General features: G+C 36.4%; 1 protein-coding gene across 3 annotated transcripts; it reads right to left on the bottom strand.

Annotated features, from left to right (window-relative positions):
- Nucleotides 1-728: 728 nt before the first annotated feature.
- Nucleotides 729-17,238, bottom strand: LOC138691903 (uncharacterized). 3 transcript variants are annotated; one of them, XM_069814511.1, is made up of 5 exons: nt 17,060-17,238; nt 15,756-15,941; nt 12,165-12,357; nt 7,100-7,300; nt 729-945 (listed from the first exon to the last, which is right to left on the bottom strand). In XM_069814511.1, the coding sequence occupies exons 2-5, from the start codon at nt 15,916-15,918 to the stop codon at nt 777-779; spliced, it is 726 nt and encodes a 241-aa protein (XP_069670612.1). In that variant the 5' UTR covers nt 15,919-15,941; nt 17,060-17,238; the 3' UTR covers nt 729-776. The 3 variants fall into 3 exon arrangements, with proteins under 3 accessions (XP_069670612.1, XP_069670618.1, XP_069670602.1); XM_069814517.1 differs by lacking the exon at nt 17,060-17,238 and adding an exon at nt 16,814-16,886; XM_069814501.1 differs by lacking the exon at nt 17,060-17,238 and adding an exon at nt 16,362-16,441.
- Between the last annotated feature and the right edge of the window lie 101 nt (nt 17,239-17,339).

The raw sequence follows: 17,339 nt of genomic DNA, 5'->3' as shown, positions 1-17,339 counted from the left end.
CTCATCAAGCTGACCAGTGCTAATGGATGAGTAGCCCCTCCCTTTAGTTCAGCTTGTAAAATTATGCTTAATAACAACAGCTGCACCACGGGAAGGTAGGGATGGGACATTGGGTATTTGTCCAGGTTGGTTCCTTAAAGCCTTCAATGGGAAGGATTAATGGCTCTCCCCCCTGTATTCGACAAATACCGTTTTGCAACTCTATCCGTTCATTTACTCGCTCCAAAACTCTGCTTCTTTCTCTGGCCGCTAGTGCGCTGTTGTCTATGTGTGTTAACTGCAGTAAAGAAGGAATGGATTGACTTTCCTCCACACAAACAATCTCGCATCTTTCTCACAGTTTTCTAGCAGACATGAGTGCGCATGGTTTAAAACTAGATCAACTGAGGTTTTCTTATAGCTGTGAACTTAAAAATTATCGAATCTTCCTCGAATTTCAAGGCATATATTTTATTTGGTATTTACTTTAAAAAGGAGAAAAATGTGAGGAGGACGTTCCTCCCTTCCCTCCCCCGAGGAACTGCCACTGCTTTATTCTCATGTTCGAACATTGCACAACACTAGTGTTACTGCTGTTCTCAGCCATACAGTATGTTAAACATGAGCTACTTTCCCTTATGGTATGTAGTGACCTACACATCTGGAAGCATCGGACTCTAATTAACACAGATGATAGAAAGGAGGAGCATAAGGTGCACATGTAATATAGAAAATTATGTAATGCTGTATTGATCTTAAATCATGTCTTTATTTTGTAATTTTAAACATAGTTCAGTTCACATGTCAGCTAGCGACTCATCTGTAACAATTGTTTGTTTGTTGAGAAGTATATCAGTCCATTCAGGATGTTTGATGTAGTTCACATTACTGAATGCAATAAGGTTTATCATAAGCATACGCATGACATTGAGCTTCTCCAGTTTTTTAGTCAGTTTCTCCTCAAGCCTGCAAACAAAAATCACCATCACATGAAAGAGAATTCATATATCACAAGAACTTAAAAATACAGTTGAATTTGATAATAGGGACCGGATTTTTATGTAATATCAAGGTGTGAAATATGTACATATTTATGTAAGAAAAATAAGCTGAATATGTACCAAAATATGTAAAATCATGAAAATATTTAATATCAATATCTCGCAGGTCGGATTTTGTTTAGTTCCTTCATTAGATTTAATTTTAAGTTGTATTAAGTTAATTCACTGCGGGCTAAAGCAGGGAGATGCACTATCACCTTTACTTTTTAACTTCGCTCTAGAATATGCCATTAGGAAAGTTCAGGATAATACAGAGGGTTTGGAATTGAACGGGATACATCAGCTTCTTGTCTATCGGATGACGTGAATATGTTAGGAGAAAATCCTCAAACGATTAGGGAAAACGCGGAAATTCTACTTGAAGCAAGTAAAGAGATAAGGTTGGAAGTAAATCCCGAAAAGACTAAGTATATGATTATGTCTCGTGATCAGAATATTGTACGAAATGGAACTATAAAAGTTGGAGATTTATCCTTCAAAGAGGTGGAAAAATTCAAATATCTTGGAGCAACAGTAACAAATATAAATGACACTCGGGAGGAAATTAAACACAGAATAAATATGGGAAATGCCTGTTATTATTCGGTTGAGAAGCTTTTGTCATCTAGTCTGCTGTCAAAAAATCTGAAAGTTAGAATTTATAAAACAGTTACATTACCGGTTGTTCTGTATGGATGTGAAACCTGAACTCACTCTGAGAGAGGAACATAGGTTAAGGATGTTTGAGAATAAGGTGCTTAGGAAAATATTTGGGGCTAAGAGGGATGAAGTTACAGGAGAATGGAGAAAGTTACACAATGCAGAGCTGCACGTATTGTATCCTTCACCTGACATAATTAGGAACATTAAATGCAGACGTTTGAGATGGGCAGGGCATGTAGCACGTATGGGCGAAACCAGAAATGCATATAGAGTGTTAGTTGGGAGGCCAGAGGGGAAAAGACCTTTGGGGAGATCGAGACGTAGATGGGAAGATAATATTAAAATGGATTTGAGGGAGGTGGGATATGATGACAGAGACTGAATTAATCTTGCTCAGGATAGGGACCAATGGCGGGCTTATGTGATGGCGGCAATGAACCTCCGGGTTCCTTAAAAGCCAGTAAGTAAGTATTAAATTAATTGTTTTAATCTTGAGGTTGTGTTTAGGTAAAAGATAAGTTATCTATGTACCTGTCATTAAAAAAAAAAATATATATATATATATATATATATATATATATATATCTGGCAGGTATAGGGTAGGTAAGACTCTGATTGTGATTTCATAGAGCACCCGACTTTTTTACCGCACACTTGACACATTACTATTTTTCAATCTGTAGTGAAAGCTTCGTCCATCACAATCCATGATTTTATTTTTGTCGTTAGGGTTGGAGATACAGGGGCCATTTTAGACTAGATGGCATTTCGGAAGGTGGTTAGCTTCTATATGCGCCGTAGCATTTCTGGTATGTGACGTCACAAGCTTGTACAGTAGAACCAATCAGAATCAGTCTATAACAAGCACTTCCCGAGTTCGTTTGTTCACGTGCGAGTGTTTCAATACATTGAATAAGTAAAAGTAACATTTACTGTGTGTGTGTAAGGTAAATAAATGCAAGAAGAGACTGTAAAAAGACAAGTATTACAAAAGCAGGTGCGGAAAATAGTGTTTAAGGTGTATAATTATTTTAACAACGTTAACAAGCAGAACGCTTCCGGCCATCTTGATGCTGGCAGCAATGTTGCCAACATGCAAGAAACAACTGCAAAAGCACGTGGTGTGGGATTGAGAACCATGCAAAGAATATTGTTAGTGAAGGAAAGAGGGTTTGTTTGGTGTCATGCTTACAGTAATCAACGGCTAAGATCATTATTGTCTTTTGATAATTTAAATTCTCTCCTGCGCTATTTGTATTGCATGTGCGCGTGAAGTACGATGTGGCAATGTTGTACGCTGCCTTGCTGTCTCTATCTGTCTTTCTCGACGCAAATGCTAGCAGACTACCGCCTTCCGAATTGCCGTCGACTCTAGTTAGTTAAAAGCAGTAGATAAACTTACTTGCACTTCATACTGTAAGTACTAAAACTAGAGAACTGAGTGAAATGAATGACACAACAGTACTGTAAGCATTGTTTCGCTTTACTGGATTAGGAGAAAATAAGAGGAGATGTGGGACACATGCATTTTAGCTGCTTCCTGTAAGAAACAAAGTACCTACTAAAATCTCAAACTATAGGCATTTACAAACTGTTGTTTGAAAAGTGACATTCCTGTCTCATTCAGAAGGGTAGGATTATTCCAGCCGAGAACCATACTTTCGAATTGCTCGGAAAATTCAATTTCCGTATAGATCTACTAAATTTAAAGTAAAGAGGTCAAGCAATAACCTGAAAAGCTATTTATTTTAATCTTTCAACATCTTTCTAGTTTGTTCCTTTACTCCAGCTTCTTTTCAAAAGTCTGCTACTTTATTGCAGCTCATGTCAGACTGACACGGGTTTTCCCTGGAAGGATTAAGAAGAGGGTGGGTAAGGTTGCAAATTGCATGGGAATGGCTTGTTTAGACGTGTACAGAACAATTATAGTTCGAGACAAATCATATCGTCCTCGTCCCACTCCAACACACGAAGGCAACGCTACTTTCTGAGTGATATTTACAATATAAGGTAGTTGTATGAGAAAGGTTGCCTTTTGTTCACTCATATTTACAGTGAGTGGTATGGGGTGAGTGCCTCTATTACTTCGTGGAACTAAGAATGTTATGTTTCGTCCCGAAATATATCCTTTCTTGGGTAGGTAAAAAGGCTTTTTAAATCTGTGTGTTTCAAATTGTAAACTTCCCCAGCAGAAGTTTTTTTTTTTTTTTTTTTCCTTTTAGAGAAGTGAAAATGAATAAAACCCCTAAATATGTAGATTTATGTAATACCAAGCCATAATATGTAATGTGGAGTAAATACGTAAAAATATGTAGTATCAAATTTTAATATAATAATGGCAATTCCAAGATTCACATAAGCCCACCATCAGTCCCTATCCTGTGCAAGATTAATCCAGTCTCTATCATCTAACCCACCGTCCTCAAATCCACTTTAATATTATCCTCCCATCTACATCTCGGCATCCCCAAAGGTCTTTTTCCCTCTGGTCTCCCAACTGATACTCTATATGCATTTCTGGATTCGCCCATATGTGTTACATGCCGTGCCGATCTTATTCCGAAGCTTATTGTATGGATTCGAAACAAGCTGTTTTTTACGGTGATGGGTTGTTAGCCCTCCACCCAACTCCCAAGCTGGAGGACCACCCCTTATCGGATCTCCACGACTGCTTATTCAATATATTCACAGCTACCCTCCATATCTGGAGACCATCTCCTCTATCCGCAACCTGAGGACGCGCCATGCACTCTATGCACATGACTACAAAGAGTTTTAGTTTTTAATTTGCATACCTAGCAGGATAAAAAATTAAATGTTCTGCAGCATAATTTTGACAAATATAAATATGTTAGAACTGGGAAACAAAGATTATTGTACTCAGTATTGCAATCTAAATAATATTTGTATTGTAATAATAATAATAATAATAATAATAATAATAATAATGATTTATTTAACCTGGCAGAGTTAAGGCCATACGGCCTTCTCTAACACTCAACCAGGAGTAAAAACTGCGTTACAAAAAACACTACAAATTTACAAAGTACACTACAATTTTACACACAAAACTGAATAAGATAATAATAATAAAATGTAAACGACAAGTAAGAAGAAATCAGACATAATATATAACATACAGAAAGAAAGAAAAAAGCATAATAAAATGTGAACAGCAGGTCAAAATAAATGAGGCATACAAAGTATAAAAAAATAAGACAATTATTGATGATAATAATAATAATAATAATAATAATAGTAATAATAATACTAATAGTAGTAATAAAATAGTGCAGTACAAAGCATACAATGAATACAATATTTTTAAGTACCGGTACACACAGTAAGGAAAATTATGATTATATATAGGGTGTTTCAAAAATACGGGGCATAATTTCAGGTATGTATTTCCCACATGTAGACAATCAAAATAGTTCATTACAACATGTGTCTGGAAATCCGGGTTCAGATCAGGTGAGCGTGGAGGCCAAGCAATTGGGCCACCTCTACCTATCCATCGATCAGGAAACCTTCCATCCAAATACCGGCGAGCCGTACGACTGGAGTGTGCAGGAGCGCCATCATGCAAGAAGTGAATGTGTTGATGATTGATCAGTGGAGTGTCTTCTAAAACATGAAGTATGGTGTTTTCCAGGAAGTTTGTGTACGCCTGCCCCGTAAGTCTGTTTGATTTGAATACATTTCGCACAGTCTAACGCCTACACAACACTGAATGTAACCTTCGCCTCGGAATGATCTGTCAGAGTGCCCTCTTAATGTCTCCTTTGACGGCAACGACCTGCGGAAAGAAAAACGTTCTGCTGAATTTCAATGTTGTGAAGGCCATAACTCGGAAATAAAGCATTTCCGGACACATATTGTAATGAAATATTTTGATTGTCTACATGTGGGAAATACATACCTGAAATTATGCCCCGTACTTTTGAAACAAACAGCATCAGCATCAAAATGACAATAGAAGAAAAAGCACTGATTCAATATGAAAAACTTATCAGATTACCAGGAAACAATTGGCATTCATACAGTCCTCTCTGTAGATTGAAAACTCAAACAAGTTTCATATCCATTGTTCAAGAATTAAAACAGAAAATCAATATCCCAAATTTAAAAGAAAACTTACAAATTAAACCAAACCCTTTAACCCTATTAAATATAGAATATAATCTAAATTTAACAGAAGAAATACTGACATCAGAAGTAAACACTGAAATACTGAAACAATTGTCTTTAGAGACAATTAATATTAGGTACCCTCCACAAAACTGGCTTCATTTATACACCGACGGATCCTTGATCTCCAGAGAACAAGGTGCCGGTGCAGGTGTTACGTGCTGTCTCTTCTCACTTTATGGATCTCTTGGATATGGAACAACAAGTTTTGATGGTGAAATCATTGCAATAAGGGAAAGTCTCAGGAATCTTCTATGCCACATCAATAAATTTAGGAATGCAGTTATATTGTCAGACTCCAAAGCAGCTATTCTATCAATCGTCTCTAAACACACACCTTCATCTCAAACAGCAGAAATAACTAAAATGCTCTCTCAATTATTATCACTCAATAAAAGAATTGTATTCCAATGGATACCATCCCATTGTGGAATCCTGGGAAATGAGAATGCGGATGCTTTAGCAAAGAAGGTCAGCACTGCTACTTACAGACCTGTTACTAAATCTACGTATTAATCTGTGAAAAGATTTATTAAATCTACATACTTAGACTTCAACAAACAAAATGTAATAACACAATCCCAAGGGAAAAAATGGAACTCTCTGCATCAAAATCCACAGTTAATTCCCGATTTACCACGAAAATCGTCTGTAGCTGCATTTAGATTGGCAACAGGCCATGATTGTTTGGCCAAACACCTGCATAGAATTGGAATATATCAGTCCCCTAACTGCCCATTGTGCAACTCAAACTAAGAAATGGATTCAGAACACCTCAAAATCTGTGCTTCAGTGGCTGGTCATGATAATATCTTTGAAAAATATTGGAGTGCAAGAGGTCAAATGACTTTATTGTCAAACGCCTGGCATTAGAAAACAACAACAACATATTTTTAAGTACCGGTACACACAGTAAGGAAAATTATGATTATATATAGCTGAACTTATCACATTAGAGGTATACCATTATCGGAAAATATGAAAACAAAAATATAAAATAAGTTAAATATCAATAAGTTAAATATTGCAGTTAAATTATTAGTTTTATATTGCAAATGTAAACCATTGCACCATGGGATCCAGACCAAGAGGGCTATAATATCTAGCACTCTTGATTCAGATTTCACTTCCCAAAAAAATTGTACAAAAATTTGTCGTGACCAAGTCTCCGGTATTTTTGTGATCAGAAGTTGGTCACCCTAATCTGTGGAGATGATGGAACTTACTGCACATCCTCCTGTTCTGCAGCAGCTCTCCTCTGCTGTTCTTCTTTTTGAGCCTTCAGCAGCTGGTTGTAGTCATGCAGTTTCTGTTGCAGCTCTTCTTTTCTGGCTACTATTTGCAGTGCTATTTCCTCTTGCATCTTGAATATCTGCTCCAACTCTCCTTGCAGCTTCATTGTTTCATGAAGGATATCCATGAATTCACTGTGTAAATATAATCAAACTTTATGTTAGGTTGAATGAACCTTCATAACTCGTGAATAAATGGCAGTCCTGACACTAGAAAGTAGTGATATATTGCGTACACTCTCCTCTAGAACCTCGTTGGTACAATGAATGAATGTCTAGTTATTCTATGAGAAATGGAGTCCTGTGCAGACAGTTGAAATTTGACATGGGCTTGTAAATTTTATAAGGAATCCTCTCATTAAGAGACAGGTTTTTTCACATGTTGCAAATCTATGATGTTGTGCCCGACTCTTTTCTTCCATCCCGAAAGAAGTTTTGCCAGATTTAAATACACTGTGAGATTTAATACTGCGTGTTCAGTTCAAAGTGTGTCGTGGCTCGCTGTATATTGTCATGTGGCTAGCCAGTGAGCCTAGAGAATTCAATCTTCCTACACTCCCGCAGAGGCGTATTACCTAAATGCGAGAGAAGTTGCCTAGCAAGTACGGCGTTCATTCTGAAGTACGCAGAAGTCCGTTGATACCCACGGACTCTGGAAGTACGTACCGATACGTGCAGTAACGCCGGTAGTGACAGGAATGTGAACTGTTTGGAAACATGTACTGAGGTGAGTTTTTTCTTACTGTCGGGATATGGCAAGAGGGTTAAGACGATTACTTACGTATTTGTTGACATTAACTTCGACGGTCAACATGGACACGGAGCATTTGATTTGGGTTGTAGAATGTTGCGGTATGCAACGGATGATAACAAATACCCTGCGTATGACTTGCCCGCACAAAACACAGTTCGAAAGAGGTTATGGTAGCACACAGACTTTACAGACCGCCATCTGTCGCTACGACGTTCAAGTTATACCATACACGTTCTCAAGTTCAGATTGAACGCCTTGATTAATAGGCAACTTCTCGGACATAAAAGCTGAAACTCACTTCAAATCGCTGACTCACAACAGTGACATCATGACACATTTTGAAATGAACACCCAGTAGAATACGATTTATAATAGTACATTATGCAACGAGCCTATAATGGTAGTAATTAAGACGCGAGTATGTTTATGAAACGTGCTTGCGCTCGTTTCATAATTTTCATACGAGCGTCTTAATTACCATTATAGGCAAGTTTCATACGACTTTTTATGCTCGACCATATTTCTAACTTGAAATTATTCATAAGTATTCATGTTATTCATGCGCTCGTTTCATAATTTTCATACGAGCGTCTTAATTACCATTATAGGCAAGTTTCATACGACTTTTTATGCTCGACCATATTTCTAACTTGAAATTATTCATAAGTATTCATGTTATTCTTATCTGACTGGGGAGCAGAACTGACCTTGTGCAATACCTCGTAAATTGTGAGATGTACGCAGACGCGAAAGTATTGATTTTTTCCGAGAAACAAATGAAGGGTATACGGGAATAACGATCAAGGTCCATTTTAGAAAGTTCCGAGAAAAACGAATTTTAAAGTTTAACCACTTAATACTTTGTTATGTGTGTATTTAATAGAAATTGACGTAGTGGAATGTCAAGAACGATTATTTCTTATTACTAGCTACACCACATGATAGTACTTCCTTTCCACTATAAGATGGCATTATTAACTCAATTTCGATTTTTGATGGACCTTGATCGTTTATCCCGTGTACCCTTCAAATGTCGACATTGACCTTGATATAATCTAGAGAGTAAAATAAACATTAATCTTGATATAACCTTGAAATTGAATTAGACATTGAAAAACGAGATGACAAATTGAATTTATTTGAATATTATTTACAATTAACGCTAATTATTATAGTAACAGAACTAGTTGTCTTTCAATTGCATATCCGAGAATAATCAATACTTGTGCTTTCATATTGCTACAATGGTGTTTTCTGATTGGTGGAACACCTGAACTTTAATGAATAGGTGTACTTTAATGAGGTCCATTAAAGGGCTACTACCAGATGTATAATTACTACATTTCGACATGGTCGAGCATAAAATATTTTCTAAAACTATATATTATCGTCTCCTTCCATATGCTTAAAAAGTTATTGGGAATTATCAGACTGGTTTCTGTCGTGGTAAATCAACCACTGATCAGATATATATATATATATATATATATATATTTTGAGGCAGATACTTGAAAAAATCTCAGAATAAAATACTGAAAGTCATCACAGCTTATGATAGTGTCATCAGAGATGGATCATATAATGCAATGAAAGAATTTGGGTTTCATAATAAGCTAAACCGATTGGCAAGAGCAACTATGGGAAATAGTCAGCGTCAGATCAAAATACAGTGTGATTTATCAGAGATACTGGAGATCAAGAATAGGCTGAGACAGGGGAATTCACTGTCATGTCTTCTATTTAACATAGTATTAGAGAAAGTAATAAGGGTTACGAAGATACAAACGAGAGGAATGATATTCTACAGATCAAATCAGATACTAGCATTTGCGGACGATATAGATATCATTGGTAGAACAGAAGGAGATTTAAAAAGGGCTTTTATAGCAGTGAAAGTTGCTGCAGGTCCTAAGAATCAATGAGGATAAAAAAAAATATATGGTTGTGAACAGTAAAAAATCCAATGACACTGTAACACATATTTTGGTTGATGAATTTAAATTCGAAAGAGTTCGAAGTTTTGTGTATCTTGGTTCCCTTGTTAATGAAACCAATGACATCAAGGAGGAGATAAATAGAAGAATACTGATCGCGAATAAATGCTACTATGGATTGTTAAGACATTTTAAATCCAAATTATTTACCTTTAAATCTAAATGTAAAATATACAGAGCGTTCGCCTACGGGTGGGGCCAGGAAAGTGGCCTGCCTGCGGTGTCGCTTGCGGGAATCGTCTATCCGTAAGCTTCCGCTTTCTATACTATACTCTATAGGGTTTTAATTTTAAAAGTTTAGCAGCAGTAAAGACTGATGTTTTTGAAACACTAACTTCCTGTGAAACACTTCTTAGAGATTTATTAGGAGAGCGTTTAAATGATGCACTGATCTCATCAATTTTTTTCTTCCGTCAATACTCTTTGTTTTCGCTTAGGAATTGTAGCATTTCTCGACCCTGTTGGCCTTCATTTGTTAACAAGACGTCTAACAGTTTCTCTACTCTGAATTGGAGCACCCGGATATTTCACTTCAAATTGCCTACGCACCTCTCTACATGACTCTGTTTTCACATATGCAGCATACATAAAAACTCTCTGTTCAAGCGTGAATTTTGCGTTTTGCATTGTTAACAAATTTTACACAACGCTGAATATTTAAGCAACTGTGTCAAGAAACTGCACTGTACGTGTTAAATACTGCAACATCTGGCTCACAACTGATAACTTGTCGACCTTGATGTCCTTGATTGTCGAGCGTGTCTCAACAACTGCGCGCACAAAGCGGCGTATCAGTACATGCCGCTTTCCTGGTTCCACCTGTAGGCGAACGCTCTGTACAAAACATTGGTAAGGCCAGTGTTAATGTATGAATGTGAAACTTGGACCCTGTCTCAATCTGATATCAATAAATTGGGCTTGTTTGAAAGAAAGATATTGCGCAAAATATACGGACCCATAAGTGAAGGGGGAGAATGGAGACATAGGTACAATCATGAGTTGTACCAACTTTATGGGTATTCAGACATTGTTACAGCCATAAAAGTCGCAAGATTGCGTTGGGCTGGACATGTATACAGAATAGATAATAGAGAAATCCCTAAGTGAGTCATGGAGTACAGAGGCGTAGCATGAAATTTTGAACAGGGGAAGCTAACTCAAGTTGTCTTTCATGCAATATGAGAAAACGTATTACAAAAATACAGTTTTAAAATAAATAGTAGTCAATTTCAAGTCAGCAGTCGAAGATTGGTTGGAACATCGTAAGTAACACCAATAAGGCATGACCTCAAATGATACGTAGGAAAATATGATTTCACGGTTTACACATATCTCTAACAAATAGATACGTATACGTATAACATTAGCTCACTCCCTGTCATACTTAGAGAAATCACAATATTAGTATCATTACATCTGTATGCGTCTGTCTTTTGGTTGTGTCCTTCATTGACAGCAAGGGAGTCGGTCATTTGTTTTTTAAATCACACTTTTGTTCGTAAATGAGTCTTGATAATACAATTGTCCTAAAAAAATTCAAGTAAATTAGTGTCAGGAACTGTTATTTCGCTCATTATTTATTATATCAACCACAATGCACACTAACACTTCAACTGAACACAACTGACGAAAAGGGATAACTCGGAAACTATTTACTTTAAATGTTAAAGCTAGCTTCTTGCGAGCCTTGCGACTAGGGTAGTTTAGTTAGAAAGGGATGGAAAATCTGCAGGGTGGATTACACAGAAGAAACCAGTCTGCTTGGAAGCTGGTAAGTGCAGGCTTCTTGTTTACTGCTGCATCACAAATCATCCTGAGCTGCCGCATCACAATATTTAACACGTAAATATAAATTCTATTAAAATTAATAAATAATTTTGTTCATAAACTGCAGGTTTATTATGAAATTATTATTAACTGGGGAAGCTAAGCTTTTTAGCTTACATTGACGCTACGCCACTGATGGAGTATAAACCGGAAGGAAGAAGAAGTGTTGGGAGACCCAAATTATGTTGGATGGATGGAATAATTGAAGATGGAGGAAGCTTGGAGTCAAGAACTGGTGGATGGTGACAAGGAATAGGGAGTCATGGAGGAAAATCCTTAAGGAGACCGTGGCCTGAACAGGGCTGTAGTGCATATGATGATAATGATGATGTGAGATTTAATAACAAGGAGGGTCAGCATTCAGCCACCAAGAACAACTACAATATTAATTAGTTACAGAGAAATGAAATATTGCGTAACTTACTTAGAATCATCTCCATTTCCTTCAGCTTTATCTTTGGCAGCCTGGGAGACGAGTTTCATCACAGCTGAAGATTCTGCACAAATCGCCCACATCTTCTTGCGTAAAATAGTTTTTGACATTCTCTCCTCATAAGTAGATATTATGGAAGATGACTCTTCAATATTTAGTGGTTCTGTGTCCTTTGGAAGTTTACCTGTAACATTCACTTGTTAGCATTAGAGTTAATTCAAGACAGACACTGCTGAACGAATACTGCACACTTTTATCACTGCCAATTTGGCACTATACTGTAAACCCATTTTCAAAACTTTTATCACAGTCACAACACATTTCAATTTTACTGCACTATATATAAGGTTATTCAAAACTAAGTTCCCATTTTGAAATGGTAAAAAGTTTGTCAAATTTTTAGATTCCACAAAAATAAAAACACCAATTTGTTCGTAAAGAAATAAGATTTTATTAAAACACGAATTTTTGTATATTTAGAATGTTTATATATTTACAATTTGCTTTCTAGTAATAAACTTTATTAATATTATTATTATCATCATCATCATGAAATGCTGATATACTAATAGTAAAATAGAAATATATGTTAACTAAGCTAATTACCGGTTGTTCTGTATGGTTATGAAACTTGGACTCTCACTTTAGGAGAGGAACAGAGATTAAGGCTATTTGAGAATAAGGTTCTTAGGAAAATATTTGGGGCTAAGAGGGATGAAGTTACAGGAGAATGGAGAAAGTTACACAACGCAGAACTGCACACATTGTATTCTTTACCTGTCATAATTAGGAACATTAAATCCAGACGTTTCAGATGGGCAGGACATGTAGCACATATGGGCGAATCCAGAAAAAGCATATAGAGTGTTAATTGGGAGACCGGAGGGAAAAAGACTTTTGAGGATGCCGAGACGTAGTTGGGAGGATAATATTAAAATGGATTTGAGGGAGGTGGGATATGATGATAGAGACTGGATTAATCTTGCACAGGATAGGGACCAATGGCGGGCTTATGTGAGGCCGGCAATGAACCTGCGGGTTCCTTAAAAGCCATTTGTAAGTAAGTAAGCTAGTTTTAATAAATGAAGCAGTCAGTAGTACTGGCCTTCTGTGCCCGAAGTTGCAGGTTCGATCCTGACCCAGATCAATGGCATTTAAGTGTGTTTATATGCGAAAGGCTCATGTCAGTAGATTTACTGGCATGTAAAAGAACTCCTACAGAACAAAATTCCAGCACACCGGTGATGTTGATATAACCCTGGCAGTTCAAACATTATTAAATAAAACATAATTTAAATTCTAGTAAGATTCTTTACACACAGACGGATGCTGGTAGTATAGTTCAAGTCGCGTTTATTATTATTATTTTCTACACTAAGTAGTACACATTTGAGATGGTCAGGGCATATAGCATGCATGGGCAAATCCAGAAATGCATGTAGTGTTAGCTGGGAGACTGGAGAGAAAAAGACCTTTGGGGAGGCCGAGACGTAGATGGGAGGATAATATTAAAATGGATTTGAGGGAGGTAGGATATGATGATAGAGACTGGATTAATCTTGCACAGGATAGGGACCGATGGCAGACTTATGTGAGGGAGGCAATGAATCTGTGGGTTCCTTAAAAGACATTTGTAAGTAAGTAACACTAACTGGTACAGAATGGATTGCAGATAGGCTTCTTTGCATGACATAAGCTGATGAACTGAATACTGTGCATCACACCTCCCTGTCTAGGATCGTTCGCTTGCCTCACAATAAAACCCAGGGATGTTACGGAAATAATCTACCTCTAATAAAATCGACTTTTGGTTTTTCAACTAAAGTTGACGTTAGGAATCAAAAGGTTAAGGTAGAAATCACTGCTACAGTGTATTCCATGCGACAGCTAAAGGCATTTCACAAGCAGCCAATACAGGCACCATGCACTGCTGCCAAATGTACTCTACAAGACGTGTCTTGCATCATTGTACATGAGGATTTCCTTTTTCATATGATTTGGAGGATCCAGATGGTGTAATTTTTTTTAGATATTATATGACAATTTTGAAAGCTATTCCTAGTTCTAAAATAATTTTAGATTGTTGGGATAACAAAATTTTTTGTATCTCATAAACAATATGAATACGAATTATTTCACGCAATTTCAATATTTCTGAAGATTTGAAGAAATGCCTGAAGAGAGCAATATTTCTCTCAGATGGAGCAGTACAAAATGCTGTTAAACAATGGTTCAATTCCGGCCACAAAGATTCTATGAAATTGGTATCCATCACTTGCTGGGAGAATTGTGTTAACTGATTCAATATGAAAAACTTATCAGATTACCAGGAAACAATTGGCATTCATACAGTTCTCTCTGTAGATTGAAAACTCAAACAAGTTTCATATCCATTGTTCAAGAATTTAAACAGAAAATCAATATCCCGAATTTAAAAGAAAACTTACAAATTAAACCAAACCCTTTAACTCTATTAAATATAGAATATAATCTAAATTTAACAGAAGAAATACTGAAATCAGAAGTAAACACTGAAATAATGAAACAATTGTCTTTAGAGACAATTAATATTAGGTACCCTCCACAAAACTGGCTTCATTTATACACCGACGGATCCTTGATCCCCAGAGAACAAGGTGCCGGTGCAGGTGTTACGTGCTGTCTCTTCTCACTTTATAGATCTCTTGGATATGGAACAACAAGTTTTGATGGTGAAATCATAGCAATAAAGGAAAGTCTCAGGAATCTTCTATGCCACATCAATAAATTTAGGAATGCAGTTATATTGTCAGACTCCAAAGCAGCTATTCTATCAATAGTCTCTAAACACACACCTTCATCTCAAACAGCAGAAATAACTAAAATGCTCTCTCAATTAATATCACTCAATAAAATAATTGTATTGCAATGGATACCATCCCATTGTGGAATCCTGGGAAACGAGAATGCTGATGCTTTAGCAAAGAAGGGCAGCACTGCTACTTACAGACCTGTTACTAAATCTACGTATTACTCTGTGAAAAGATTTATTAAATCTACATACTTAGACTTCAACAAACAAAATTTAATAATACAATCCCAAGGGAAAAAATGGAACTCTCTGCATCAAAATCCACAGTTAATTCCCGATTTACCACGAAAATCGTCTATAGCTGCATTTAGATTGGCAACAGGCCATGATTGTTTGGCCAAACACCTGCATAGAATTGGAATATATCAGTCCCCTAACTGTCCATTGTGCAACTCAAACCAAGAAATGGATTCGAAACATCTCAAAATCTGTGCTTCAGTGGCTGGTCATGATAATATGTTTGAAAAATATTGGAGTGCAAGAGGTCAAATGACTTCATTGCCAAATGCCTGGCATTAGAAAACAACAACAACAACAACATCCGTGGTGAGATTAAGCAACAAGTTTAATTTTTTTCTTTCTATTAGTGAATGGTGGGTTTAATTTAAAACGACCTGATAGTAACAGAATCTGAGACAGCAAATGACTTTACCAGAAACCAAGCTTTGGATACTAACTATTTCGAATCTTCATTCTTATTACAGAGTGATGACTAATAGTATTGTACTAACAATGAGCATCCTTTGTCTTTTGGAATAGCAGTCTGGCTTCGGTTAGGGTGATCATGTTAACCAAGTCTTTGATCTCATCTTCGATGGATGGCTCAGTAGTTGCAACTATTTCATGAAGTTCTGAACTTCCACTTTCTTCTTGATGCTCCTCTACATCATCCATTGTAATGGTATGATACCAGAATCCTTGAACACACAAATACAAAAAGTTAACACACACATTTTCTCTTAATACCTTTTACGAATTTCGCAACAATTCAGTTCCTTTAACAGGTTCATAATTATCTCTGTTTTGTAATAATTGTATTGGTTTTGTAATTTTATTGAAACTTTGTTGTTTCATTTAGTACTGTACAAACACGAGCTTGCTCAAATGGGTGTGCGCTACATAAGTAATATGTATTTATCTTGTATTGTATGTAGACATAAATACTTAACAATGTTGAGAACGAAATTACCATTTTCTTGAATTATGTTATTCAAAATACAAAGGTAGCCTACCAAATAATTTAATAAGGATAGAAGTAGAAAGATGAATTTTCGTTTTCTGAATTCCATACAAAAGTCAGTCTTTTTATAATGTAAAAATTAAGACTGATTACAAACTGCGTGGAGGGAGATTCCCCAGAAACATATCCAAGCCCTCTTTGTTTCCTTGCCACGACGCTTAGAGGCTCTGACTGCAGCGCATGGAGGCTTCACGCCATACTGAAATTTCATCGTCACAGATCTCTGTAATTCTAATCATTTATGTATTTTCATGTACCAGTACCTAATCTGTACTATTAAAATTGTACGTTAAAGTAAATAAAAACTAAAAATTAAGATAAAGTATTATAATACAAATTAATTTCAGTACAGTACATAATTCTGTATAGTCACTGTACTCTATTTTACTTGGAACATTTAGAATAATATACGTTGTTTTGAAGTCACGATTGTACTGTACAGTATTAATTTTTGTATTTTGCCCAAATCGATTCGGATAATTGGGGATCCGGTTGATTGGGGCCCGGATAATTTTATTGGAGTTCTACTGTCATGATTCATGACGTCACCTATGGCGTAATTACTTCCTCATCAATATCCGCTACTAACGGCTCTCTTTTCTCGTGAACATCAGAATCCTGTAGGAAATTACCAAAAATGCACACACACACACACACACACACACACACACACACACACACTCTCTCTCTCTCTCTCTCCCTCCTTCTTCACAGATTGAAACATAACCCATTTTTCCAATTTTTTTTGCACATGCAACCTTTGTGCTCTTAGCCTTCGATTTATTTCTTACCTACGTGGGAAAACCTGTGTCCTCAAGATATATAATTGTAATTTATATTAAATATATCATAAATCACAGCTGTACTGTCGTCTACATACAATGTGTTATTTTCAGTGAACAAGGCGTTTTATAGAGTACCAATGAAATTTAAGTAAAAGTCAGAAATACAGCATAAAACTTGAAGTCCTTCAACTCATATGATTCATTTCCCGCGTTTTGCATGTGCTACTATATGAGGAACGTGGTACTTGTGTACTTCTTTGTATTCGTTCCACTTCGTTCACGAACTCGTC

The sequence above is a fragment of the Periplaneta americana genome, chromosome 2 (genome assembly GCF_040183065.1).
Source record: "Periplaneta americana isolate PAMFEO1 chromosome 2, P.americana_PAMFEO1_priV1, whole genome shotgun sequence".
NCBI classification, from domain to species: Eukaryota; Metazoa; Arthropoda; class Insecta; order Blattodea; family Blattidae; genus Periplaneta; species Periplaneta americana.
This window is presented reverse-complemented; position numbering and strand designations above follow the sequence as displayed.

What these genes read in the sequence shown, in the direction of transcription:
- LOC138691903 (XM_069814501.1), bottom strand. Translation starts at nt 16,389, where the DNA reads ATGTTTCTGGGGAATCTCCCTCCACGCA. An exon ending in GGGGAATCTCCCTCCACGCA is followed by an intron (nt 15,942 to 16,361) that starts GTTTGTAATCAG and finishes TGTGTGTTCAAG; the next exon opens with GATTCTGGTATCATACCATT. An exon ending in GCAGAACAGGAGGATGTGCA is followed by an intron (nt 946 to 7,099) that starts GTAAGTTCCATC and finishes TTTTGTTTGCAG; the next exon opens with GCTTGAGGAGAAACTGACTA.